Source organism: Megalops cyprinoides, chromosome 21 (genome assembly GCF_013368585.1).
Source record: "Megalops cyprinoides isolate fMegCyp1 chromosome 21, fMegCyp1.pri, whole genome shotgun sequence".
Classification (NCBI taxonomy): Eukaryota; Metazoa; Chordata; class Actinopteri; order Elopiformes; family Megalopidae; genus Megalops; species Megalops cyprinoides.
The window spans coordinates 5,345,001-5,368,875 of NC_050603.1; the positions used below are offsets into that span (position 1 = coordinate 5,345,001).

The 23,875-nt window shown below is 46.2% G+C and overlaps 1 protein-coding gene across 6 annotated transcripts in view; it reads right to left on the reverse strand.

The window, feature by feature from the left end:
* adgrb2 (adhesion G protein-coupled receptor B2) overlaps positions 1-23,875 on the reverse strand; it is a 249,326-nt gene that overhangs the window by 116,017 nt on the left and 109,434 nt on the right. For all 6 annotated transcript variants that reach the window (XR_005004465.1, XM_036515960.1, XM_036515957.1 and 3 more), the window contains exons 4-7: positions 22,379-22,543; positions 13,600-13,764; positions 2,457-2,621; positions 255-419 (exon numbers count right to left, since the gene is read on the reverse strand). Coding sequence is in view for 5 of the 6 variants with exons in the window: in XM_036515960.1 (XP_036371853.1) it covers positions 255-419; positions 2,457-2,621; positions 13,600-13,764; positions 22,379-22,543 (660 nt within the window). In the remaining variant the exon portion in view is untranslated. The remainder of the gene's footprint in view (positions 1-254; positions 420-2,456; positions 2,622-13,599; positions 13,765-22,378; positions 22,544-23,875) is intronic.

Here is a 23,875-nt window from a genome sequence, read left to right on the forward strand (position 1 = left end):
ACACATACACAAACACTTGCACATGCACATACGCGCACACACACACACACATACAAACACACACACACACACACATGCATGTACACACGCACACACACACACACACATACACAAACACTTGTACATGCACATACGCACACACAGACACAGAGACACAGACACACAAACACACACCGTTTTACTCATTTCAGCACACCACCTCCCTCCATGACGAACACAAGCACGCGCGCCTGCACTAAGCTGCACGCACTCACCTGGGCACTTTTTGTCGTTGCAGGTGCGCACCTCCTCTCCCGAGCCGTCGCAGGGGTAGCCCTGGATGCCGGTGCCCTGGCACATGCGGAACCTCCGCTGCCAGCCAGAGTCGCAGGTCTTCGAACACAGACTCCAGTGGTTCCAGGGGCCCCACTTCCCGTCACCTGGAGAAGGGGAACCGGGGACGGCGGGGGGGCGGGGGGGGGGAGATGGAGGAAAAGACAGAGCGCCGGGGGAAGAGGGAGGGCAAATGGAGGAGAGAAGAGGGGTACAGGAAGATGGAAAGTTACGGTCATAGGGGATAAGTAGAAAGTAGAAAGATGTGGACGCCAGATAATAATAAGGAAAGGGCGGGTGGAGAGATAGAGAAAGTATAAAGGAAAAAAGAGAAAAACGTAAGGAGTAAAGGAAAAGAAAAAAAAAAAAGAATATGAAAATGAAAAGAGCCATCAGCAAGGCAGCAGTGTGGATACTGCTGGACAGATCATGAACAAAGACCTTCCTCACAGCTATTCATTTCCTCACACATTTGGGAAAAAGCTTTCCTGGGCTTAACAAGCTCAGGAGGGAAGCCATTCACACACACAATGATACCTCACTTATCCTCACAGAGATGAAACAGGGATGCACAGGGAATAGCCAGCACTGCTGGAAAACAACTCATGTCACCTGGCATACAGTAACAGTAGCAGGTTTCTTCCCGCCTTCACGGGGATTATGAACACGTATGTGTCGGTTGGTTTGCTGCTAAATTTAGTCAAAGACATTGTGACATCGGCACCTTGGGAACACAAACAGAAATAACTATTTTAAAGCCAGTCTGACTGCCATCTAAAGGCAGAAGCGTTGTGGCTGACAGCCAATCAAATTCTCTCTCACACAGACACACTCACACACGAGCGCACGCGCACACGCACACACAAACACACACACACACACACACACTCACTCACACACTCACTCACACACTCACTTACAGACGCACACACACACGCACACACACGCGCACACACACACACACATGAGCGCACACACACACACACACACACACACACACACACAGACGCAGATGCAGACACAATGATTTAAATTTCCCAAACTAAAACATCACCGCATTTCCACTTAATGGCTGCAGCATTCGCTTCCAAACTTTCAGCGGCTTCACCCCGTGTGCGTTCCAGCAGTGGTTAATTTAAATCAAGCCGCGGATTTGTTTTACTGTGCACGAGGAAGAAACCAGGCAAAAACGGCTCAGTCTAGTCTAAATTCAGGTACAGAGGCTCTTTCACGGGGCGGAAATTCATCCTTTGGCAAATTTGCATTGGCTGTGATCTCTGGACCCAGATGTCTGACAGCTGGAGGGTAAGTGGGTTGGTAACTGCAAGCCCAGCAGCGAGTTTGTGTTTTAATAGGTCACAGTCCGCTAGCTGCGGTCAGGGGTAGGCAGCCACAGGTCCCAATTAAGCCCAAAGGAGGTTTGTGTTGAGAAAATACCAAAAAAAAAAAAAAAACAGACGCCCTTCAAATCTCAGCACGGCACCCTGAGCGGCGTGACATAGCGTGCAGAGATAATCCAGGTAACTGCGAGGTACAGCAGGGGACAATATAAAGGTGCATGTGCACGGTGGCGTGTGTGTCCTTGTGTGTGTGTCCGCTAGGTAAGGAGGAAGTGAGAAAGAGAGACTGTGTGTCTGTGTGTGGCCACATCTACATCTACATTAATACTAATAATAATCTGTATAATAATAATTTGTCCTTGGCAAAAATGTTCCAAAATAAGAATCTCACTGGAAAATCTATGATTGAAACTGTGAAGACTTACTTGACACACACACACAAGCACGCACACAGAAACACATATACACACATACATGCACAGAAGCACACACACACACACACATGCACACATTACATTACATTACATGCACTTAGCAAACGCACTTATCCAGAGTGACTTCCAGCACAATAGAACGTAAGTGTATCCATTCAATTTAAATTTTAAGTTGAGTAACAGTATCAGACCAGTGAGTGTGATCACACACACACATGCACACACACACACACACACACACACACATTTCTGTCAGCATTGCCACTCTCTGCAGTCTAGTCTAGGAGGGGCATTGCAGGGTGCGGCATGGCACAGGTGGGGTGTGACGGGGCGTGGCGGGGCGTGATGGGGCGTGGCCCCCGGGACTTACCACCGCAGTCTGGGTTGCTGCATTCTCGCGTTTCGGCGTGGGGGCCCTTGCACTCGGCCCAGCCGTGGACCGACACGCTGCATCTCCTTTTACGCTGCTGTGTGCCGGTGGAGCAGGTGACCGAACACCGAGACCAGGGAGCCCAGTCCAACCACTGTCCCTCCACTGAGAGAGAGGGAGGGGGGGAGAGAGGGAGAGAGAGAGAAAGGGGGGGGATGGGGGGAGAGACAGAAAGGTAGAGACAGAGACAGAGACAGAGAGAGAGAAAGAGAGAGAGAGAGATGGGGGAGAGAGATGGGGCGAGAGACAGACAGACAGAGAGGGAGAAACAAAGAGAAAGAGAGAGAGAGATGGGGGGAGAGATGGGGCGAGAGACAGACAGAGAGGTGGAGAGAGAGAGAGAGAGAGATAGGGAGAGAGACAGAGGGAGAGAGAGGGAGATAGGGAGAGAGAGGCGGAGAAAGAGAGACGGGGGAGATGGAGAGAGAGAGAGAGAGGGATGGGCAGGGTGAAGGTGGGGATACAGAGAGATGGAGAAAGGGACAGAACAGAGGGAGCAGGGAGGCGGAGGGGTGAAAGAGTGGAATGTATCGGAGTGATTGGGCCAGACAGAAAGGGGGGGTGAAGGTGCAGGGTAAGTGGAAGTAGTGAAGAGGAGAAAGGCATTTTAACACGCACGCATGTACACACGCATGCGCACACACGCACACACGCACCATGTCTGCGTCAGGTCTCATTCAGAGATGTAGTAGGTGTTGAGTTGGACGACTAAAGCTTCCAGCTACAAGACCATGAGTCTGACAGCAGTGGGACACAGTATATATTCAGTGCTTGCCTGCTTCTCCTTTACTGAGGCTTTAACGAGACCACAGGAGTGAAGTATTGAAACAGCCAATGACAGCCAATCCCGAGAACCTGCAACTTCCGGATTGGCTCATGTCAGTATAGCCTCACGATGACCAACTGATGGCAAAATTATGCAGCAGCAGGTTAAGACTCAGGCTGCGTCATTGGTGTCAGATGTTTTACTGTGCGGAAAACTGTGTAGATTCACCAATCCTATCATCGTCCAATTGTCTCATCCCATTCACTTCTGCTGATCCTACAATCCATTCAGATCAGTTAATCTGCACAGTACGACACAGTAAAACATGCCCAGTCCCTAACATACATTAAATCATACGCTGCTGGCTGGGTGCTTGCACTCGGTGGACGCACGTCAGGTGGATATCACAGCTTTTATGTCAGTGTATGGGTGTTTCAAACCCCTCTTTTCTCCTACAACCTCTATTGACTTCTCAGAGAAGTCATTATCCCGGTATTGAATTCCACATGGGCCGGGCCCTCGCTGGAATTCAGACACTAACGAGAGTTGCAGCAGGGGCTCGATAAGATGGAGGAGATTATCAGGGATTGCTTTTTAAACTCTGTGATACCTGGCATTGTAAACGTTGACAGAGAGAGAGAGAGAACATAACTCATCGGGGCCGCTCAAAAACTCACACTCCCAGCCAAGTGTCAGCATGCGCTCTCAGGGATAATCAGGCAAGTATCGTGATTACTTTTCTTAAAGGAAAAATAATCTCGCACGTTCGTCTCCCAAAATCGGGGGGGCGACATTACATTGTTGCACTGTTTACTTGTTAAACAGACTCCCCTTACCTAGAGTACCTTACATGACTCAGATATCCATTCATAGTGTTGGACATTGTGCAGAGTCAATTTGGTTAAGCATGTTGCTCAAGGACATAACAGCAGTGCCCCACCTGGGATTTGATCCAGCTAACCTGTTAACACCGTGCCACATCGGGGTAAAGGCAGTACTGTTTACTGTGCTGTAGTGCATGTCACATGGCCTTTTTGAAATACTGATTGCGCTTCTCCCCTGTGAGGTCATGCAGAGTGAACCTCTGTCTCACCCAGGGCGGGAGAACAGGGAGAGACAGGCCTGCTGTGGAGATCTCTGTCAGGTACATCCTGTTTTTATGTCCCCACGAAGGCTCCTAAGAGAAAGTTGCGATGCACCGCTTTGAGTAATTATGACACACCCTGGTCTCTCGGGGCGGGGGAAAGATGCTACGCTGTGCTCTGGACCACACCACGCGCCCCATTCCCAATGCACCCTCCGACATCCTGAAAAGCCAGACGAAATAAATGCCTGCAATTACACGGTAATTCCGGCTAATACGTCAATAAAGCGTTTCCAAGGGCTTCACGGTCCTCTGTGGTTTGTTAAAGTACAAGCTTAAATAAATAACACATGAGAAAGAAATAAAAAATTACCTTAACCTTAAAATAGAATGCTGATTCTTTAATTCATTGCGTTAGTGTGTTCTGACAGTCAGAGATTAAAACAGTCCATGCATGAATCCCAGACAGTCTAGGGCTTCTACTGCTACTGCTAAGCCCACATGGGGGTGAAGCAGCACTTTGGAACTTTTTTTTCCTTGCTCAAAGCCTTTGAAACGGGGCCTCCTGGGTCCTCATCAACTGGTTCTGATGGACCCTGACTGTTCATTAGTGCCTTGCCCCTGTCTGTTATGTACCGGGCCAGAATTCTGCTAGTTCAGCAGAACCCCAGCCCACCACACATCTATCATGGAGGATCCCTGACCTGATTTTTTTAAACTCTAGAACATATTGGAAACAGGAATTTATCTGTCAATTTATCTGTCACTGGCATTTCTGATATTCTCGTTACCATCAGCTATTCCTCATAATGCACTCCAAATGTTATGCAAAGCTGAATTTTTTGAAGGATGGTACAGAAAACAAGAATTAGTTCAATTCAGCCAAATATTGAAATCATCAGCTAAACCAAACCAGCCACTAACCTCTGGTGACCATCAGACGCGCACCTTGTCATTTTGAAATGTGCTGTACAGATACCAAACACGTGACGCAAATATTAAGGAGCCCTGATCACTGAGTGTTTGTCAAATGTAAGAATTAAAGAAAGTTATGGGGGAAAAACCATGACCTGTTGAGTAAAACATGAGGGGTGAATTAATAAAAAAAGACGGTGTGACGGTGCTTTGTCTCTGTTGTAATAAATCATACAGGGACTGAAGACTCAACTGTCTATTAGTCTGAATTATCAGCTAATTGGCCTGATTGCATCAGCTGTGTGAGAGGCACCAGCACCGTGGGGTGCCTGGTTGCACTGACAGGATTTTGGGGAGGGGGGAGGGGCATGCGGGGGGTGGGGGGGGTGGTGTGAGGGGAGAGAGGGGTGGTGTACGTGGAGATGCAGGCAGAGAAGCAGAACTTCTCAGGTATTGGAGCCCTGAAGAGGAACTTTTGGCTCAGGGCGAAAAAAAAACAAAAAACACATGAACAGAAGGAGGGAAAAAAAGGGACAGGTAAACAGGAAGAGGATTCTGGGATGAGAACATTGCCCTCAAAAAACATCGCTGACACATTCCCCTCCCCTCCCACCCCGCCACGAAAACAACGCCGCATCATTCATGCACCAAGTGAGACACAGACAGAGACAGAGAAACTGTATGTACTGATGACCTACGACTGGAGGGGATTTTCTAACAGTCTCATTATTGATACTGCGTCTTTGATGTGCTGCTAGTAGGATCAGATTTTCCAAAGTGAAACTTTAGATTATAGATATTGGCCCTGGAGGTGGAGGAATATTAAAATGTTTGGCGCTGACGGGGTAGGAGTGGGGACAGGCACTAATGCACTCAGACTCAACTGGCTGGGGCACCCGCACTGGCTGACCCCCCACCTTGCAAATGTGCACACAGACCAGATCAAAGCGATAAGATAAAATCAAAAATAGGGATGTCTAATCATGAACTAATCACAGTCGTTTCAACTGTAATCGTATACATCAGGCCAATTAATGTGGTCAAGCAGCCATTTGTCAGTAGGGTTAAGCTGCCTTAAAAAAAAACATTAAAAAAAGTAATACAAAAAAAAAATAAAAACCTCTCTGGCAGTTCCGGAAACACAGAAAGCCTGTTTACTATTTTTTTTTTCCCCCATCCAGTTTTCAACTCATTTCAAGGTCCGCTTAGATTTCCATGTTAAAAGATAATTGTACACTAAATGACTGTTTTTTAAGGCCTTGGTGCCCTTCATCGGCAGTTTATTTCACTCCAGCGTGGGTTCCTTCAGTTCAATAAGGATCATAGTAATGGGGAGACAGCATTTTAATTAGAGACCCAGAGGGTAATTAAAGCTTCTCTGAAGCTCACAGGCTGGTAAGGAGTATGATCACTGTCACACTTCTGATGACAAACCGGAATGTTGCGTGTTCGGTTCCCAGGTGGTGGTGGGGGTGGTGGTGGTGGGGGGGGGGGGGGGGGATGGTGCACCAGCTGTAAGGTGACTTAAGCAAGCTGAAGTATTACTGGGATCCAGACACATGCATAACCTTTTTGACTCTAACCACGTTTGTCATCCCAGGCATGGGCAGTGACAGGAGGCAGACACACTTGACACAGGTGCCCAAGGGCCGCAGCCCAGCTGGTCTTAGTCTTCTCTTTCACACAGAGCATTCTTTCAGAGGGTCTAGCATTCTTGCATTCTTTCAGAGGGTGTAACCCTTTTTTTAACGCACAGGGGACGTCAACATGATCGTGCATATCTTTCTGTTATTAAATTCCTGCTAAAAAAACACGACCACACAAAAAATTCAAAGGTCACAAAACCTTCCATGAAGGAATTAATGGGGAATTTTTTTGTTGGACATATAAACTTTAGAATTAACAGAATTAAAAATCAGAAACAAGGTCATATTTATGAGATGGATGATAGGAACTTTATTAATAGGATTTCTTAACTTTTCACAAATTTATTAAGAAAAAAATTAAAACTTGACATTATTTTAAAAGAATTACTGACTGAAGACAGTTTTTTCATATATTAATCAATGTGCCACTACAGCTGAAATATACAACACTGAAGAAAATTACTTACTTAAATACTGAATGTTGAACAGAATTATTCAGAACTATTTTAATGGCTGTCATTAATAAAATTGTATAATATGTTTTTACTGTAGGACATGTAATGAACATGCATACAGCTGATCTGTTCTGACTATTCAAAGAATTTTTGGACTTTCAGCAGTCAGAGGAGTTAGAGTGCTCAGACAGCTGTTATTCAAAATTAAGTCCGTTAAGTGGAAAAAGTCTTATTTTAGGTTATAATTAGCCTGATAAATATTCTGAACCACAGAGGGTCAGGTTGATTGATTTGAGATATGTGAAACTTTTTTTTCCCAGCCTCTTCAATGTCACATTTCTGTTCAAGGACATATTCATTAAAATCATGAAAATAACAGTTCTGGGTTAATAAAGCTCTCAGTTTTAGGTTTATTAAGACAAAAGATAAAGGTTCCTTCAAGACGACAAGATGGCTGTTTTACATGTCGCAAGTCACAAGTTGCTCTACAGGAACACTTTTGTTGATTGGACGACCCCCACCCCCACACCCCGCCTCCCTCTCGACAGCCCGATAGCTGGCTAATGACCCAGTGCAGAGAGACAGACTCTAATACCCGATAACTAGCGATACCTGGGCTGTAGGTGCAGTGATTGGAGATAGGGTCTGCTCAGACAGTCACTCGGGAGCCCTCTGCAGTTCTTTTTTTATCTACCTAGCCCTTAGGCAACCTGCAGACACTGCATTCCCCCGGAACCCGGGTTAAGCACCGTTGCTGTAAGGCTTAAGTATGACAAATGTAACTAATCTTTTTTCAGCACCGTGGACTGTAAGAACGCTGAAAAATGCTTCCTCTCCGGACGTGGCCATCATGAGATTATCAACACTTGGAGCTGTGTGGCATCCTCATCACTCATAAAACCACCGACCAATTATTTATATATATGTGTTTATGTTTATATGAGCTTGTGCATAAACACACACACACACACAGACACACGCACACGCACCCATATGCATAAACTGCACAGATGATGAGCTTGCAGGAGAAATGGCAGCTGTCAGATCACACCTTCAGCTGAGGTGCGATTCCGTCAGGTATGCTTTTAATATGAGTTAGTGAACCCTACAGGATGACAGAACACACATACACACAGAAACGTTCCCCCCCATTCACCACACACAACATTTAGTCACATTCCGGTACACTTAACATTAAGTGGGTAGTCTTTAGCGCCTTTTCCGCGTGAGCAATCACTCTCTTATTTCATATTAACTCAATTATTACTCAATTATCTGAAACAGCCAAACTTCAGCACTAAACTTAAAACCAATTTCCGCCCTTAATGCAGTTACACTGTGCTGTAACTAATCTGTACAGGGGTTCTGTGATATTTTCACAGGGTAGAGGGACTAAATTTGTAATGACCGTGTTTACACTGCAAAAACTGCTCACACCATCTCATGGGTGACCAGATTTTCCTCTTAGAGCTGCACACACAATATCAAATAAACAGATTTATTTGTTTATTACATACAAATACAAAGTTACATATAAATCCATGCACTTGCATTACCCTTTTCCTCTGTGTCATGTACCGTATACAAGCTGATTGAGTCACCTGAACTTGAATGGGTTTTCATGGGTCAGTGAGAGTGTTCAGAAGTGTTAGGTGTGTACTGTACATTATGTTTACATTACATCATTTAGCAGCTGTTCTTCTCCAGAGCAACTTACAAGGGTTACAATTTTTACATGCTATCCATTTATACAGCGGGATATATACTGAGGCAATTGTGGGTTAAGAGGTACAACAGCAGCGCCCCAGAGAGGAATCAAACTAGCAACCTTTCAGATACGAGCCCTGCTCCTTACCACTATGCTACACTGCCACCCCTACTGTACAATGTAATGCCCATTCCAGAATGCTCAGTTTTGTATCCATTGATACCCCCCCACACCATACTCAACAGCACTATGTGTGAGGTATTGTGAATAGGACAGCATTAAAAATGGAAACGTGGTCGTTGAACACAACAGGGAAATCTGACCTCTACAACGAGACATATCTGGGTCATGTGATTTTTTACACTTTGAGACAAAGCAGGAGCAAATCGGACCGTGAACCGGTGAAACAGAAACACAGACACAGACGCACAAGACACAGCCATACGCCGTCACGCAGAAGCAAAACTAAACACAGAAACATGTGCTGATGCACACAGACAGATGCAGAGACACACACACGTGCGCACACACACACTCACTCTCACACCTCCATCAGGTAGCAACACAAAGGCTCTGCAGTGTTCACATTTCTGACACTCATTTCACAGGCGTAAGAGTGCCACTTCTTCATTTTAGGAGACATGTATATTCATGTCACTTAGAAAAGGCATCATGACACCTGTTGACCTGACCTTGTTCAGGTTTATTCACACAAACTGCTTGCCCTATTCCTCCCTCGGTTTTGCGGTCAAATCACTTTGTCTCTTTGCTTCTTTTTCCGGGCCTTCTTTTACGCGTACGCTCTGAGAGAAAAGAACTCCAAACTCCCACAGACACAAAATTACCAGATTAGCCCCCATCCGTTAAAAGCACGGGGCAAACATGTGAAACAGCGCAGCACCTATTCTGAATTGCCCTCAATCAAAACCCACCAATCTTCAATTTCAGATCAAATTCACCCCCTGCGGTAGCGTACTTCTGCGTCTTCGAAAGAGGCTGCTGTGATTCTAGAACACCAGGTACCCACCCTGCTACCGCACGCCACATTAAATAGAGATGTGTAATTCACGTCAAACAGAACGCCGCAACCTTCTGAAGCACTTCTACAGCGGTGCCTGGAACAATTACCCGAGATGGAGAGGGAGAGAAAGGACCCCTATAGCTGTCCTATTGATTGCTTTGGCTGGAAAATCCCCGGGCTGTTTTTTTTTTTCCCTCCCTCTAGATTCCATCCCTTTAGGTATCATAGTCAATCATACTCCAGCTATGTTCTTCCTGCGCTTCGGAAGCTCTCCCGAGTGTGACGCGTCAGGCCACAAATCCAGCGGCAATCTACTCAGACGCGCTCGAGGGTGCTCGTCCATCGGCTGTTTGACACCGTCGCTGTGCTTCGGAGCAGACACCATGCAGGCTTGGGCTCAGGTTTCAGAATGAATGAGTTCTTCATACCAGAACACACAAGTCCTTAAGAGGACAATTATCACAATAAGTGCAATACCGTTTTTTTTTTTCTTTTAGTAATGGTAATAATCATCACAAACATAAAATGGCGGAGGGGGGTTGTTACCTTAATAAATCTCAGTTTCTGCTTCACGGGCTCTTTCCTCTTCAAGAATTCTGTAACGAATGGTGTTTTTCATCCCCGGCGATGCCATTACCAAATTATTGTAATTATAACAGAAATCATTTGTGCTGATGTGATGGTTTCAATAATTATTATGTTAATAATTTCTGAAATCATTCACCCGGACCCCCAGACTTTGGAATCCATTGAGCGGCGTAAGTGTTCAATTAAAATGAAGTTATTCATACTTTTCAAGCATATTTCACAATAACTCATCTGACCTCAAATATCCTTGCCTCTGGTTTTTAACCAAAGATGCTCTCTAAAAATTTTACTTGACAACACATTGCAATGTCTTTCTTATGTCATTACTAAGGCTTGCAGCCCATGTGCTGTGCATACGTTGTGCATCCACGACCGTGGGGATGAAACAACGCCTGAGAGATATGCACCTGAAGCATATGACATAAAGAGCAGCTTGCACATGGCCTCTTAATATTGCCTTATACGGTTCCCTTGGAAGTTTCCTTTATTTCTTATCCCCCCTTATTCCCCCTCCTTTGCAACCATTTAGTTTAAAAATACACACAATGATAGCATGACAGCAGAACAGGAGAAACAATATTCTCAAATGCTTTCCCTGCCACGACTCATCTAGTCACAATGTGCTCTGCGTTTTCTGCAACGGCAATGTATTTCTCTCCCTCTCTCTCTCTCTCTCTCTCTGTGTCTCTCTCTCCCTCTCTCCCTTTCTCTCTCTCTCTCTGTCTCTCTTTCCCTCTCCCTCACTGTGTGTCTCTCTTTCTCTCTCCCTCTGTCTCTCTCTATCTGACTCTCCCTCTCTCTCTCTCCTCTGTCTCTCTCTCTTTCTGACTTTTTTTTTCTTATGCTCTCTGTCTCTCTCTGGCTTCCTGCAGCTTCTCTCCCTGCTGTGCTGAAATACCCAGCCTTCACCCACCAATCCCCTGTCTTCTCAAAATCTAGGTTCTCGCAGCCTATCAGACAGTGGCAATGACTGGGCCCACAGAGACCAGACATTTTCCCTTGGTTTTAACACCGCATCACGACCACCTTGGAAACCAGCCGGGATGTGGTATCCGACAGCCGTCAAAATATTTTCTTATGTCTGAGGAAATATGATGCATCTCAGCAAGGGTCCAAACAGTTGCATGCTGGGATATTTTTCATTTTGTTTTATTTAAATATTAACTCTCTCTTTTTTTTAGAAGTAAAAAAAACATTCCTCTTCGTTAAATATATTAATTATTACCGGAGCCAAGATGATGAGTCATTGAAACTGTTTTGTGATTAATTATTAACAGGAGATACCGGGGAGATGGAGACAGCGTGCAGTCAGAGCCTGAGATCAAAAGATGGACAGCTACATTCACACAGAGAGAATATAGATACGATTGATGAGCGCAGAAACAGAAGAGGGCAAACCTAACCATAAATATATAAAGAGGTAAACCCAAAAAACAAACAATTAATTTGAGATTAAAGGAGGACAGATATACACACAGAGATAAACATACAGAAGTGCTGAGGGATTCAGGGGAAAAAAAACCTCCCGGTGGTAACACGGCCCTGATACTAGCACCGAGTCTGTACATTTTTAAGCCTGTTTTCTTGCTCTTCTGCAGAGCTGCCAATGTCAAGCGACAACGCCTCCCCCAGCTGAAATCCACCATTCACAAAAATCAATAAATCCGATCAATGTGATCCCAACTTTAACAAGGCTTCAAGCTTTCCCCTGGATTCGCACCGCGGTGCGAGATTTGATTTCCACACCATCTATTGGGGAGGGGGGGATAATGCGCAGCACATCCGTCATTACCCAAACCGGTATCATCAGGGGCCGCTCGTCCATCGCTAAAGACTCTGCGAGTGAGACTAAAATCAAACGGTGTGACGCACAATAGGCCTATCACAGAGATTAGGCCTTTAACAAAATGCCTTGACAAAAAAAAAAAAAAGTCAATCGGCCCCCGCACACCGTGGAGGATGGTTTGATCCAACAGAATGTAAATGCGACATGAATGAGTGAACTGTTGGTTGTGTTAGGGAAGAAGATGAGACTGTTTCACAGGCCTGGTAATAAGGCTGTCACAAGTTCTAAGGATGCCACTGTACTCTCATTTCACGGGATGTTGCAGCAATTAAAAGGGAGTGATTTTGTTAGAGACTGCTCTGTTTATAACTGGAGTATGCTTAAGAAGTGAAACTTAATTGCTTGATGAATCAAATTTGATGGTTAGTAAGGTTTGATCTGAATATCTGGCGAGGGGTGGGCCCTCTTCAAATCATGAAATTTTAATATTTGGAGAGAGACAGAGCTGAATTTGCACGGTGAGATTTAAACGTAGACGGACACATGTGTTGAGGTTGGACGGAAAGATTTCCATGGTGGGAGTGGGACATGGCACTGAAACCGAAACGATTCTTGACTAAACGGAAGCAATGTGATTTGACAGGCTGTAATCACTGTCCATCAGACCTGCTGATCCCGATTGTCCAGGATGTCCCTCCGCACCTCATCGGCTAAGTTAAAATAACAGTGATTCTCAGTCCCGTCTTAACCAGAATGACAGCCCATTAAAAGGTTTCGAAAGGAAGGACATTTAAATTTATAGTAGACTGAAATATAGCTGCCAGATGATTTATTGCTCATCCTAGCAAGCAAATAGCTGAACCCAGGAATGTAACCAAGCAGCTGAAATGTGACAGAGACGAACAGAAGAAAAAAAAAAAACGAATTCGGATCGATATCACAAAAAAAAAAAAAACAGGGGAACGAAGGAGGGTGACTGAAGACGTGAAGACTGAATGAGACAGACAGAGGGCCCGAGAGAGAGACACAGAGAGAGAGAAAGACACAGAAAGAGAGAGAGACGGGCCGTGACAGCACAGACAGCCATGGAGAGAGAGCGAGGCATGGTACTAACCAGGGCACACCGCGATATTGCAGAGTTTGGACTGCACCTCGGGCCCACCACAGGCCTTGCCTCCGTACTGAGGTGCCACGCAACTCCGGGTCCGGGTCCGAGAGCCCCTCCCACACGTGACCGAGCACAGGCTCCACGGAGACCACTCCTCCCACAGCCCATGCACTGCAACAATATCACAGCACAGAGAGCCAATGGGAATGAGGTGTGATGGCAGTGGGGGCGGGAAAGGGGCGGGGTCATCAAGATGACCACACCCCCCCACACTCTGTGTACTGTGACCTAAATCACAGCACTAAGAGTGGATGGAGAAAAGAAGTGTGGCCAGGGTGGGGCTGTAACCTCTCCCCCAGAAACGATGGAGTCACAGTGGGAGTGAGGCAAGGCATGGCAAAATCAGCTTCCCATTTCACCCATACACTGAGTCACTGCTGTGCATGCACAAAGTGGGAAGGGCCTCATCACAGATATTCTAATTTTGGACAAGACAGTCAGCTCTGTGTGTTTCCGATATAGCTTCGGACACAGAAGTTACAAAGTGTTTTGTTTCAATGGCTTAAAGAAGGGGTGTCGTCAGAACGGAACATCCATAGCTAGCACAGCAATACAGACCGCACCGGAACCCCCTGTTACCAACCAGAACCTCCTCGACAACAAAGTGGAGAGGACGGAAGGAAAGCAAGACCCAAATATCTGGTCAGACTACAGAATATCTGTGAATGGATTACTGCCACGTTCCTTTGCCACTCCCATGTATTTTCGTCCCCGCCCCGTTTCATCCCAAGGCCACACCTCCTTTGCCCTAGCCCCGCCCCTACTTGAGATGTCAATGGCATGGCTTCCGCTCGGACTGAACTGGGAGAAAGAAGAATGCATGGTGAATGACAGAGCATGAGCACAGCTGAAGCTGATCATACAGCCCAGATCATGAATAATCTCACTTCAAATAATGCAGCTCTCAATGGCTAACGTCGTCGTCGTGTTCTGACCCCTTTTAAACACATGTCGATGGGATGACTTCACATGGGACATGACTGTAGAAATGCATTGTGGGAAATGCACTGAGAGAGAAGTATGCATGCAGACCTGTTTTCTGTGGAGGTCGCTGACTATCACGATCAGTCTGAACAAACAGTCCTGTGTTACAAAAAAAATGTTACGTTCTGTTTAACAAAACACCATGGCAATTTACATATACTGTGCATCTTTAAATAAAATATCTAGGGGTGTATTTAACCACACCTTGTGGAGGACTTCCAAAGAGCAATTTACCATTTATGCTGGCATTGTAAAAAAAAAAAAAAAAAAATAGAAATAAACAAACTGACAAAGATAGACATGGATATCTACAGACATATCTCTCCATGCTTGTTGTATGTGTCCTGCAATATAAATATCATTTCATTTACAAGATCTTCATTCATTTACATTTTTCAATCATTTTGAATTTTCAGGATAAATACTCCCAGTGTTTGGTTTCCAGACAGACGCAAGCATTAGATTTTTTTTTTTTTTTCTTCAGAGCAAAGCACCACTGCAGTGAAACGCTCTCTGTCTGTGCTGCTTCAGCGAGTGATCATGGGGTGGTGGAGAGATGGAGCCGGAGGAGAGAGAGCCACTTCCTCCGAGCCTTCTCCCAGAGGGGTAATGAGAGCAATGGCTGAGAGCATCATGGTATGGCTGTGGGGAGTGAAGGGCTGTTCCAGGAGGAGTTTTTGGGGAAACCTGAAGAAAAAAAAAACGCTGCAACCCACTGCGGGATGCGTGACGTAACCGCTCCGAACCGAGAGAACAAAAGACGCAGAGAACGCCCCGCGTAACTTGGCGTGTCTGTCCACCCCCGTTTCGACCAGCCCGCCACCGTTTGCGCCCACCCAGAACGTTCGCGGATACGCGGAAGTTGGCAGGAGAGGGGATGTCACCGAGAAAAGAGGTGTCTCTGCCTTGTGTTGCCGTGCCGATGTCGCTCGAAGGAGAGTTGACGTGAGAAACCATAATAAGCTGCATTTCAATATGACTGAACCAATAATTAAGAGAGCCAGAGATTTAGATGATAGAGAAAGGGAGAGAGAGAGAAAGAGACTGAGGAGAAAAAAAGATTTTGAGGTCTAAACCCCTTTATTTTACCTTTAACTAAAGAACAGGGCTGTTCACAAATCCGAAATATAAAAACTCAAAGGTACGCACTGTCATTTCAAGCAACTTAATGCTACACTCCTTGCTCATTCACCTCCCAAATAACACCCACCTTTCTACATTCCAGTGCTGTTTGACAGCTGATAACCAGCTATTTCAAGGCATAGTGTGGCTGCAACTGACATTCTTAAACTTGCTACGGCATCATCTCTGGCTCTCCTATTCAGCCTTGTGTGATTGCAAGATTGCAATTGTTGTGTGCTCAAACATAAAACTGATCAGTGAGCACCACTCTCCCCGCTAGAAACTAAGAAAAAAGAAGACCTCTCATAGTCAAGATCACACAATGGCACAACCTGCCCTCAAATAAAATCAAACGTGGGTTTGAAGGTGCTGGCCGAGCACACAAAAGGATAAAAAAGAATGCGGGGAAAAAAAAAAAAAACGAAAAAACAAAGAATTTATTTTTAAAAACACAACGAAAAAGAACAAGCCTCAGGCTTCAGCCACAGGCAGCTGCAGAGATATAAAACACATCCCCACCTGTGTCACCACACCGTATGGACACCTTCCTGACACATTCACATCGAGCCTGTTAACTAGTTCGTTGGAGTGACGTCTCTCACCGGTTTGGGAAGCTGGTAATTGCAGCCTCCAGAACGGGGACAGGTATCCCCAGGGCCTGACAGATGCACCTTCACCTTTGTGTAATGTTACTACCTGCTCTATAAGCAGTGCCATGACACATATCTGTACAATTGCCCCCTCCAAGCCAATCTTTTCAAATAACACCTCCAATTCTATCCACTTTAGGAGATGTCCTGCTTCTCCACTCGTGACAACGTTCAAAGTGGGATTCGGTTCCCTTCCAAAATGCTGGGAGTTTGATTCTCTTCCCCTCCACAACATTCAGAGTGGGATCTTGCGCCCCACACAATGCTTGGAGTGCAATTCCGTTCCTCTCCACCATGTTTCTTATTGCCTGCACTTGACCTCCACCAGTGCAGTAATGTCATTCTCTGCCCTCCAATCAAAACTGATCAGGTCCCTGTGTGTGTGTGTGAGAGAGAGAGAGAGAGGGAGGGAGAAAGAGAGATGGACAGAGATGCAGACCCTTCACATTATAACAAGGCTATATTCTGCATTATGCATGTTGATGAATTATTGATTCAGCTCTGTAGTGTAAGGCACAGTGGATCTGTGGCTCAGCTGAACAACAGACCAGAACAGGGGGGGGGGGGGGCAGAGAGAGAAAGAGAGAAGTAAGAAGATATAAGATGAGAAAGACAGGGAGTTTCTTGTGTGACTATTCGTTTTAAAAAAATACAATTAAAATTTCACAGCGGGACAATAAAACATTCAGGCACCATTGATTTCATTTTCTTTACCAATTATAACTTAATTATCTCTCTCCAACTCACTAGGCCAGAATATTCTTAAGTCACATTCCTAGTCAAAGTTTATAAAGTTACCGGGTGTTGTATTACCACGCGGTGACTTAAGTTCCTGAAGACGCAAAGAAATCACAAAGGCACTGCTGAGTTCAGCTTTTTAGCTCAATTACTGGACGGTATTGCATCCGTTGTCCATCATAAAGCAGGGTTAAAAGCAGCTGGTGATCCACAGAAAACCTAAGCAATCCATAGGCTGCTAACAAACCCTGCAAAAAAAAAAAACTAAACTACTGGCGACAGTAATCACTGCATATTTAATATATGGCAATTACAATGAATTACTTCCATGAACTCTAAACGGATATCCTTAAAAAGCCTTTGCTTAAACAGAAGGATTACTTGTTGACTTGTAAGTAGTTCTGAGCAAAGGATTGCTATCCTGGTAGCTTATCTGTAAAACTAGTACATACTGAAATGTGCTAAAATGTGGGCATAAATGCAAACATCACTGCAAAGGCAATGTTATCTATCAAAATGCCACTCAGCTGGTTAAGCAGTGACTGGGCAGATGCCTGGCTAATCCTCAAGGGTGATATACTGTAGACCTACGCTGTTTAGATGGAGAGAGAGCTGGGAGGAAGGTTGTGTGTGTGTGTGTGTGTGTGTGTGTGTGTGTGTGTGTGTGAGAGAGAGGGGCAGAGAGGGAAAGAGAGAGAGAGAATATGAGTAGGGGGAAGGGTGTGTATGTGTGTGTGAGTGGAAGAAAGAGAGAGAGAGAGAGAGAGAGAGAGAGAGAGTGGGGTAAGGACGAGAGAGGGATATAGGGAAGGGCTTCTCCTTGACCTTTTTAGTCAGAAGTAGAGATTTCTGCTATAACCGGATAAAGGGAGCACAAGGTGAATGGAGGCTCACAGCATTCCTGCATTGTTGGCCCCGGAGCCCTGGAGAAAAGCCTGCGGTCTGAACAGCAGATTCCTTTCCCTGAAGTATCGATGAGAAACCGAAGGGAAGGCCACAGGAGGAGCCATGGAGATGAACATGTTCTGCACAGAGCCGTGCGGTATCAGACCCCAAACACACACACACACACACACACACACACACACATTAACAGGCAAGGTGCACAGAGAAAAGGGCTGGCTCCATGAGCTAGCTGGCTCCATGTTGGCTGCGGCTGTCTTTTACCTTTTCCCTAAACTGTAGTCAGGAGCAAACACAAAACTCCCTGTAGATCCTGCCCAAGACAGACAGAGGTAGATGTATTGCTAAACTGTACCTATCCTGGGCACCATCAAAAAGTGTGGCACATACTACCACTGGTGCTGCGGGGGGCAGAGTCATACAGGGTTCTCTTTCTCTTAGAATCATTAAGGTCTTCGAACAATGGGGGTTTGGGCTCAACTGGTTCAGTCTAGATGGCAGTTAGGTCAAATCAGGTGGTTAAGTGGCTGGGTGGCAGGAGAGGAATAATCACCGGACACTACAGCCCTCAGGGAATAGGGTCGAGTCCCACATTAGTCCTGTCCCACACCACACGTTCCCCTACGGCACTGGCTGCCGGGGTTAAGCTGGCGTGTAGCACCACCTTATGGCTGGATCATGTAACTACCATCTGTGCTTTCTCCATGGGGAGTCAAACCTCGCACAGGTGTGCCAAGGTAAGATGGGTGAAGGCATATAGAAGCATTAGTCTGAAAGAAGACCATCGGGGGCGGTTGTATACCTCAAAGTGAAAACCAGTGAATGAGGAGAACAACCGCGAAAATGAGACAAAAACCGATACGTGAGACATACACAAGCAAATGCCCCTTAATACGTACTGAAGATAGCGCAAGCAACATAAACAAAATAATCTTATAAATGTTAAATGAACCCTACCACAAAAGTCTGTAAAACACAATCAGGTTAACTACTAACGCGATGAATCGCGACTGACCAGCTACCTAAGGAACAAGATGCGTTCTCCCTACGCTCTCGCAATGTGTTTGTTTACCATACGCTAAAGCGCATGTTGCAAATTCTCAGTAAAGCGCTCGACAGAAATATATCAACTACCCTATTCCAGCACACAAGTGGAACACGTACTTTATGATTTAGGTTCAAATTCTTGGCTGCCTTAAGTTTTTTTTTTCCAGGCGCGACTACGCTGACCATCTGGCCACCGTGACAGTGCAAGGTCAGGAGATAGTTAGACAAATCATAGGAAAACCGTGAGCATGCGGGCACATCGCATTAGTGGCCAGGTTTAACGAGGTCTGCCAAGACAACAGACTGCTGCTACAATTACTAGAACGATTACGATTCAAACCACTCAGAGCTCAGACAATAATTCTAATTTAATAAATCAGATTGTCCAATTGGGTATTCTATAACGTGTTGAAATTTAATTTTCAAACTACTTTGACCTTTCAAGGGACTTCTTTATGCGAAATCAAATGAAGTCCAGTTTAATCGTCCTCGCCTTTCTCTCAAACCGGAGCTGGCAAAAATGGGAGACTGCAATACTGCCCGCCCTGTCCAAACGTCGACATATTGTGGAGAAGATAAGATTTTGGTGTCAAAATCGGTCATAATAAATGCCGCTCTTTAGTCGCATGTGAATTAAACAGCGTCGTCTCCCGGCACATCGTTCCCAGGGAGGAAAAAAAATATCCGGCAGATGGCTAGCTGTATAACCCTCATTTACGCCAGATAAACTTTACAACGCGTTGGCGAGATGGGCCGGTGCAGAGTGGGTTAAAAGGAGGTGTCATTTAGGACAGAAAGCCAATTGACTGTAACTAGATTTTTTTTTTTAAGTGGCGCAGTTCCTTAATTCAGCCTGCACAGATGATCAATTTTGAATAATAAGCCAACTCCTTGCAAAATAAACTTGGGCATAATTGCTTTCGCTAATCAATTCCGTTTGAACTCTCGCCAAGTTAAGGAGCAGAAATCCAGAGAGAAGGGACCGCTTAGACGCTGCCCTGCCCCATACTAACCACCAAACCCAATCACTGCCCTCCTGGGAGTTCTGTGCACTAACGTTTCACACCATAAAGTAGCTTGAAGGTTGCTGCTGAATTATGAATAACCAGAGGTCGATGTAAATCGCTCATGTGCTTGTTCATACATATTAAAAAAGGAGCGCACATACGAAGTATCACTACATGCGCAGGCGTAGCGCATATGTCAAATAATAAAAACCCTATCAGTACTTTCAGCAAACAGCATGGCCGGTTTTATTCGGATTTTCTACCGCTAAAATTGCTCGTGCGCTCCCTCCCCTTGGCGAGTGAGATGGTATACATTCATTTGGGAAATATTTTGTGGATCATTTATTTCATAAACCCCTGTGACAACAGCATCAACACCTGATCTGTTCATATGGCAACTCAGCCGTGGCATGCACAATCTTTTACGCCGACATCCGAAAAGCTACACACAGGCGGTGCGTAAGTCCCTACTGAGCGATCGCTCTGCGCGCAGTCACCGAACACGCTGTGCAGACATGTCTTCTGTGCAGCTTGTCCAAACAAGCTCATATTCATAAACGTAAGGAGATTAATGAACCGTATGAACCACATCCAATCCCCCCCACCCCCTACCCCCCTCCCCGGTGGACCGCGTTGAAGGAGTTTACGGAAATCGCGCGGATGAGCCGTTAACATCCCCACGGAAACGGTCCACTTTGATTTTCCTATCATCTCTTGTACACAGTTCAGAACTGCTGCTCGAGCCCTGAAGCCAGGACACATAGTAGACCTGAGAGAGGGAGAAAGGCAAAAAAGACAGAAAAAAAACAAAACGACAACAACACAGCAACCAATATCCCATCAAAGGAACGGCGCAGGAAATTAATAACGGCACTGAAGGGGAAATGAGACACTAGCACAAACAAACTGAGGTAAGAGATTTGCATAAATACACGATCTGCATAAACACTGACACATTAAGACAGGAGCCCTTTTCATTCAAATAAAACCATCCATAAATGCCTTACAACTCCAGCGGAAAAAACCCTCTGCCCAGTGAAGACAAAAAGTAAAGGCAGATGGCTCCATCTTTCCCTGACTTTCTCAGCATTTTGACACAAATCCTCATTTTGCAAGTCTGATAAGCTATGCATGTGAACACAACAAGCTGAAAAATAATGACGGAGAAAATCCTGAAATCGCCTGGGAGAGCTGCCGTCTGTGGCTTAAATCTGGCTTGCTTTCCTCTCTCTATAGACTGTTGTCAAGCAAGAACCCTTTTCCAAACACTATTTCTTGTAATACTGCAATTTAAGATGGCGACAATCTCCCTTAAAAGTCTCCAGTAATAACCACATAACTGGAAGCAAAGTGGTGTGGTTTACCTTATTGTCATTTCTGGAGCACACTCTATGTGGTTGTTATTCAGAAAGACACTCATGTATAACTATTACAAAAGAAAAAACAAGCCACTTTTTTTGTAGAGTTGCATGTTGGGATACCTTTGCTAATTTGAGCCCAAGCAGAAAAAGAAGACTACAGTGTCAAGCCAGAAAGACCCAAGTAACATGCACTGTGGTTCAGGAAGGGTTTATGGGGCACTGTTAATAAAAAGAAGCATGCTGCTTCTTACCCAGGTATCAGGCCACTTATACACAACATGGTTCTACAGTGACTGGTGCTGGCTGACCCGTGAGCGAAGGTCTGCTGCCCAGGTACTGCTCCAGTGCTCAGCTATACCTGGGCAGGTGTGTCATGTCTGTGTTCTCTGTAACTCTTCTGTTTCCATGCTGGGTTTGTACTCTCTGTCTTTGAGCTCTGTTTGTGCTGTCTTTTCCTGTCTTCTGTGCCTGTGCTACATTACAATACATTGCATTCATTCAGCAGATGCTCTTATTCAGAGTGACTTCCAGCACAATAGAACAGAGGTGTATCCATTCAAGTTGAATGAGCAACAGTGTCAGACCAGGCTAACAGCACTCCCAGACCAGTGACCATGAGCATAACACTATTCATGCCCTACCCCAGGTTAACTTGTGCAACCTGACTTGATAAGGGAAGCCAACTATACTAGCATATATCAGTCACTGTGTTTGCGCTCTGTGTCTCTGACCTGTGCCTGTATGCGTCTGTGCTGTGGGACTGTGTTTTGTGTCTGTGCTTGTGTTGCTGTGTTTGCTCAGAGCCTGCGCTAAGCGTGGCTTTTTACCCTACATCTGTGCTGCCCTTTTTACGGTCTGTACCCATGCAGCGTCTGGCATGCTGGTGCCGTACCTGCTCTACGCTGCTGCTCACCTGGGCAGGTGGCGGTGTTGTTGCAGAGGCGGGTCTCCCTCAGCGGGCCGCTGCACAGGGTGCCGTAGGGGGAGGAGACGCAGGAGCGCGTGCGCACCTGCTGGCCCTGACCGCACGTCAGCGAGCACACGCTCCACTGTGACCACTCCTCCGCTGCCGGGTCACCTGGGCCGGGACGGAGCGAGAGTGAGAGAGAGGGAGGGGGGAAGGGGGGGAGGGGGGGGTGGCAGGAAACGGTGACGGCGGGGCGGACTGGAGGGAGAGGGGGAGAGAGAAAGAGAGAGAGAGAGAGAGGGGGAGAGAGAGAGAGAGAGAGGGAGAAGGGGAGAGAGAGAGAGGGTTGGGAGAGAGAGAGGGAGGGAGAGGGAGAGAGAGAGAGAGAAGGAGGGGATGGCTAGAAATGGCAATGGTGGGGTGAACTGGAGGAAGAAGTGAGCTCTCAGAAAGGGAGAGAGAGGGAGAGGGGGGAGAGAGAGAGAAGGGGGGAGAGAGAGAGAAGGAGGGAGAGGGAAGGAGAGGGAGAGAGAGAGAGAGAGAGAGAGAGAGGGAGGGAGAGGGAGAGAAGGAGGGGATGGCTAGAAATGGCAATGGTGGGGTGAACTGGAGGAAGAGGTGAGCTCTCAGAAAGAGAGAGAGAAAGAGGAGATGGAAAGAATTGGCTGGATAGGAACAAAAGGTATGGCAAGAGAAAGCTCACAGAGAAAGAGAGGGAGCGAGTGAATAGAGTGAAATGGGTGATTACAGATAGAGGGAAGCTCACTTCCAGACATAGAGGAAGAGAGATGGCCGGAGAGTGTGAAAGAGGTGGTTAGAGAAAGACGTGAGCTGGCTGAGAGAGAGGCATAGATGAGAAAGACAGAGGTAAAGCGTGGTAGTAAAAGGCAAGAGGGACACATAAGACCTCCACAAGCAAACCGGGTGGATGTACTGACACAGTCAGCGGGAGAAATATGCAAAGCCAAGGCAAAGAAAGATGTCAGAGACAGAGAGAGGGAGGCTGAACGACCCTGGATAAACTTAAACAGAAAGGAGAAAGTCCAGAAATGGCAGAAAGCAAGGCTGTGAGAGGGGAGAGACTCACCCGAAGAGACCAGCAGGACCCAGACAATGGAGCCAGACAAACACACATGCATTCGCCCATAAATCCTTCTTTTTTTATCATTGCACAAACGCAAGCACCAAGGCAGTTCAATATCATCAACTTGAAAAACCCAAGCCGTCGTGTTCTGCTCCCGTTGGGTGTGAAGCAGCAACAGCTCTTACCTGGCTGTCTCCCAGCACACCGCAGGCGTGACACGGGCTGAACAGTACTGAAAGGTGTACAGGTTAACGGGAGGAGAGGGGAACCTTCACAAGGTCGCGCTCCCCTGCCGGCACGCCCGTCGGGGCGGGGCGGTCCTCATGAGCGCCGTGTCGATTTTATGCCTGAGGCGGGGCTCTAACGAACGCGGGGGCCGTGCGGGGAGGGCGTTTGGGGAGATTGTAACTGAACATGAC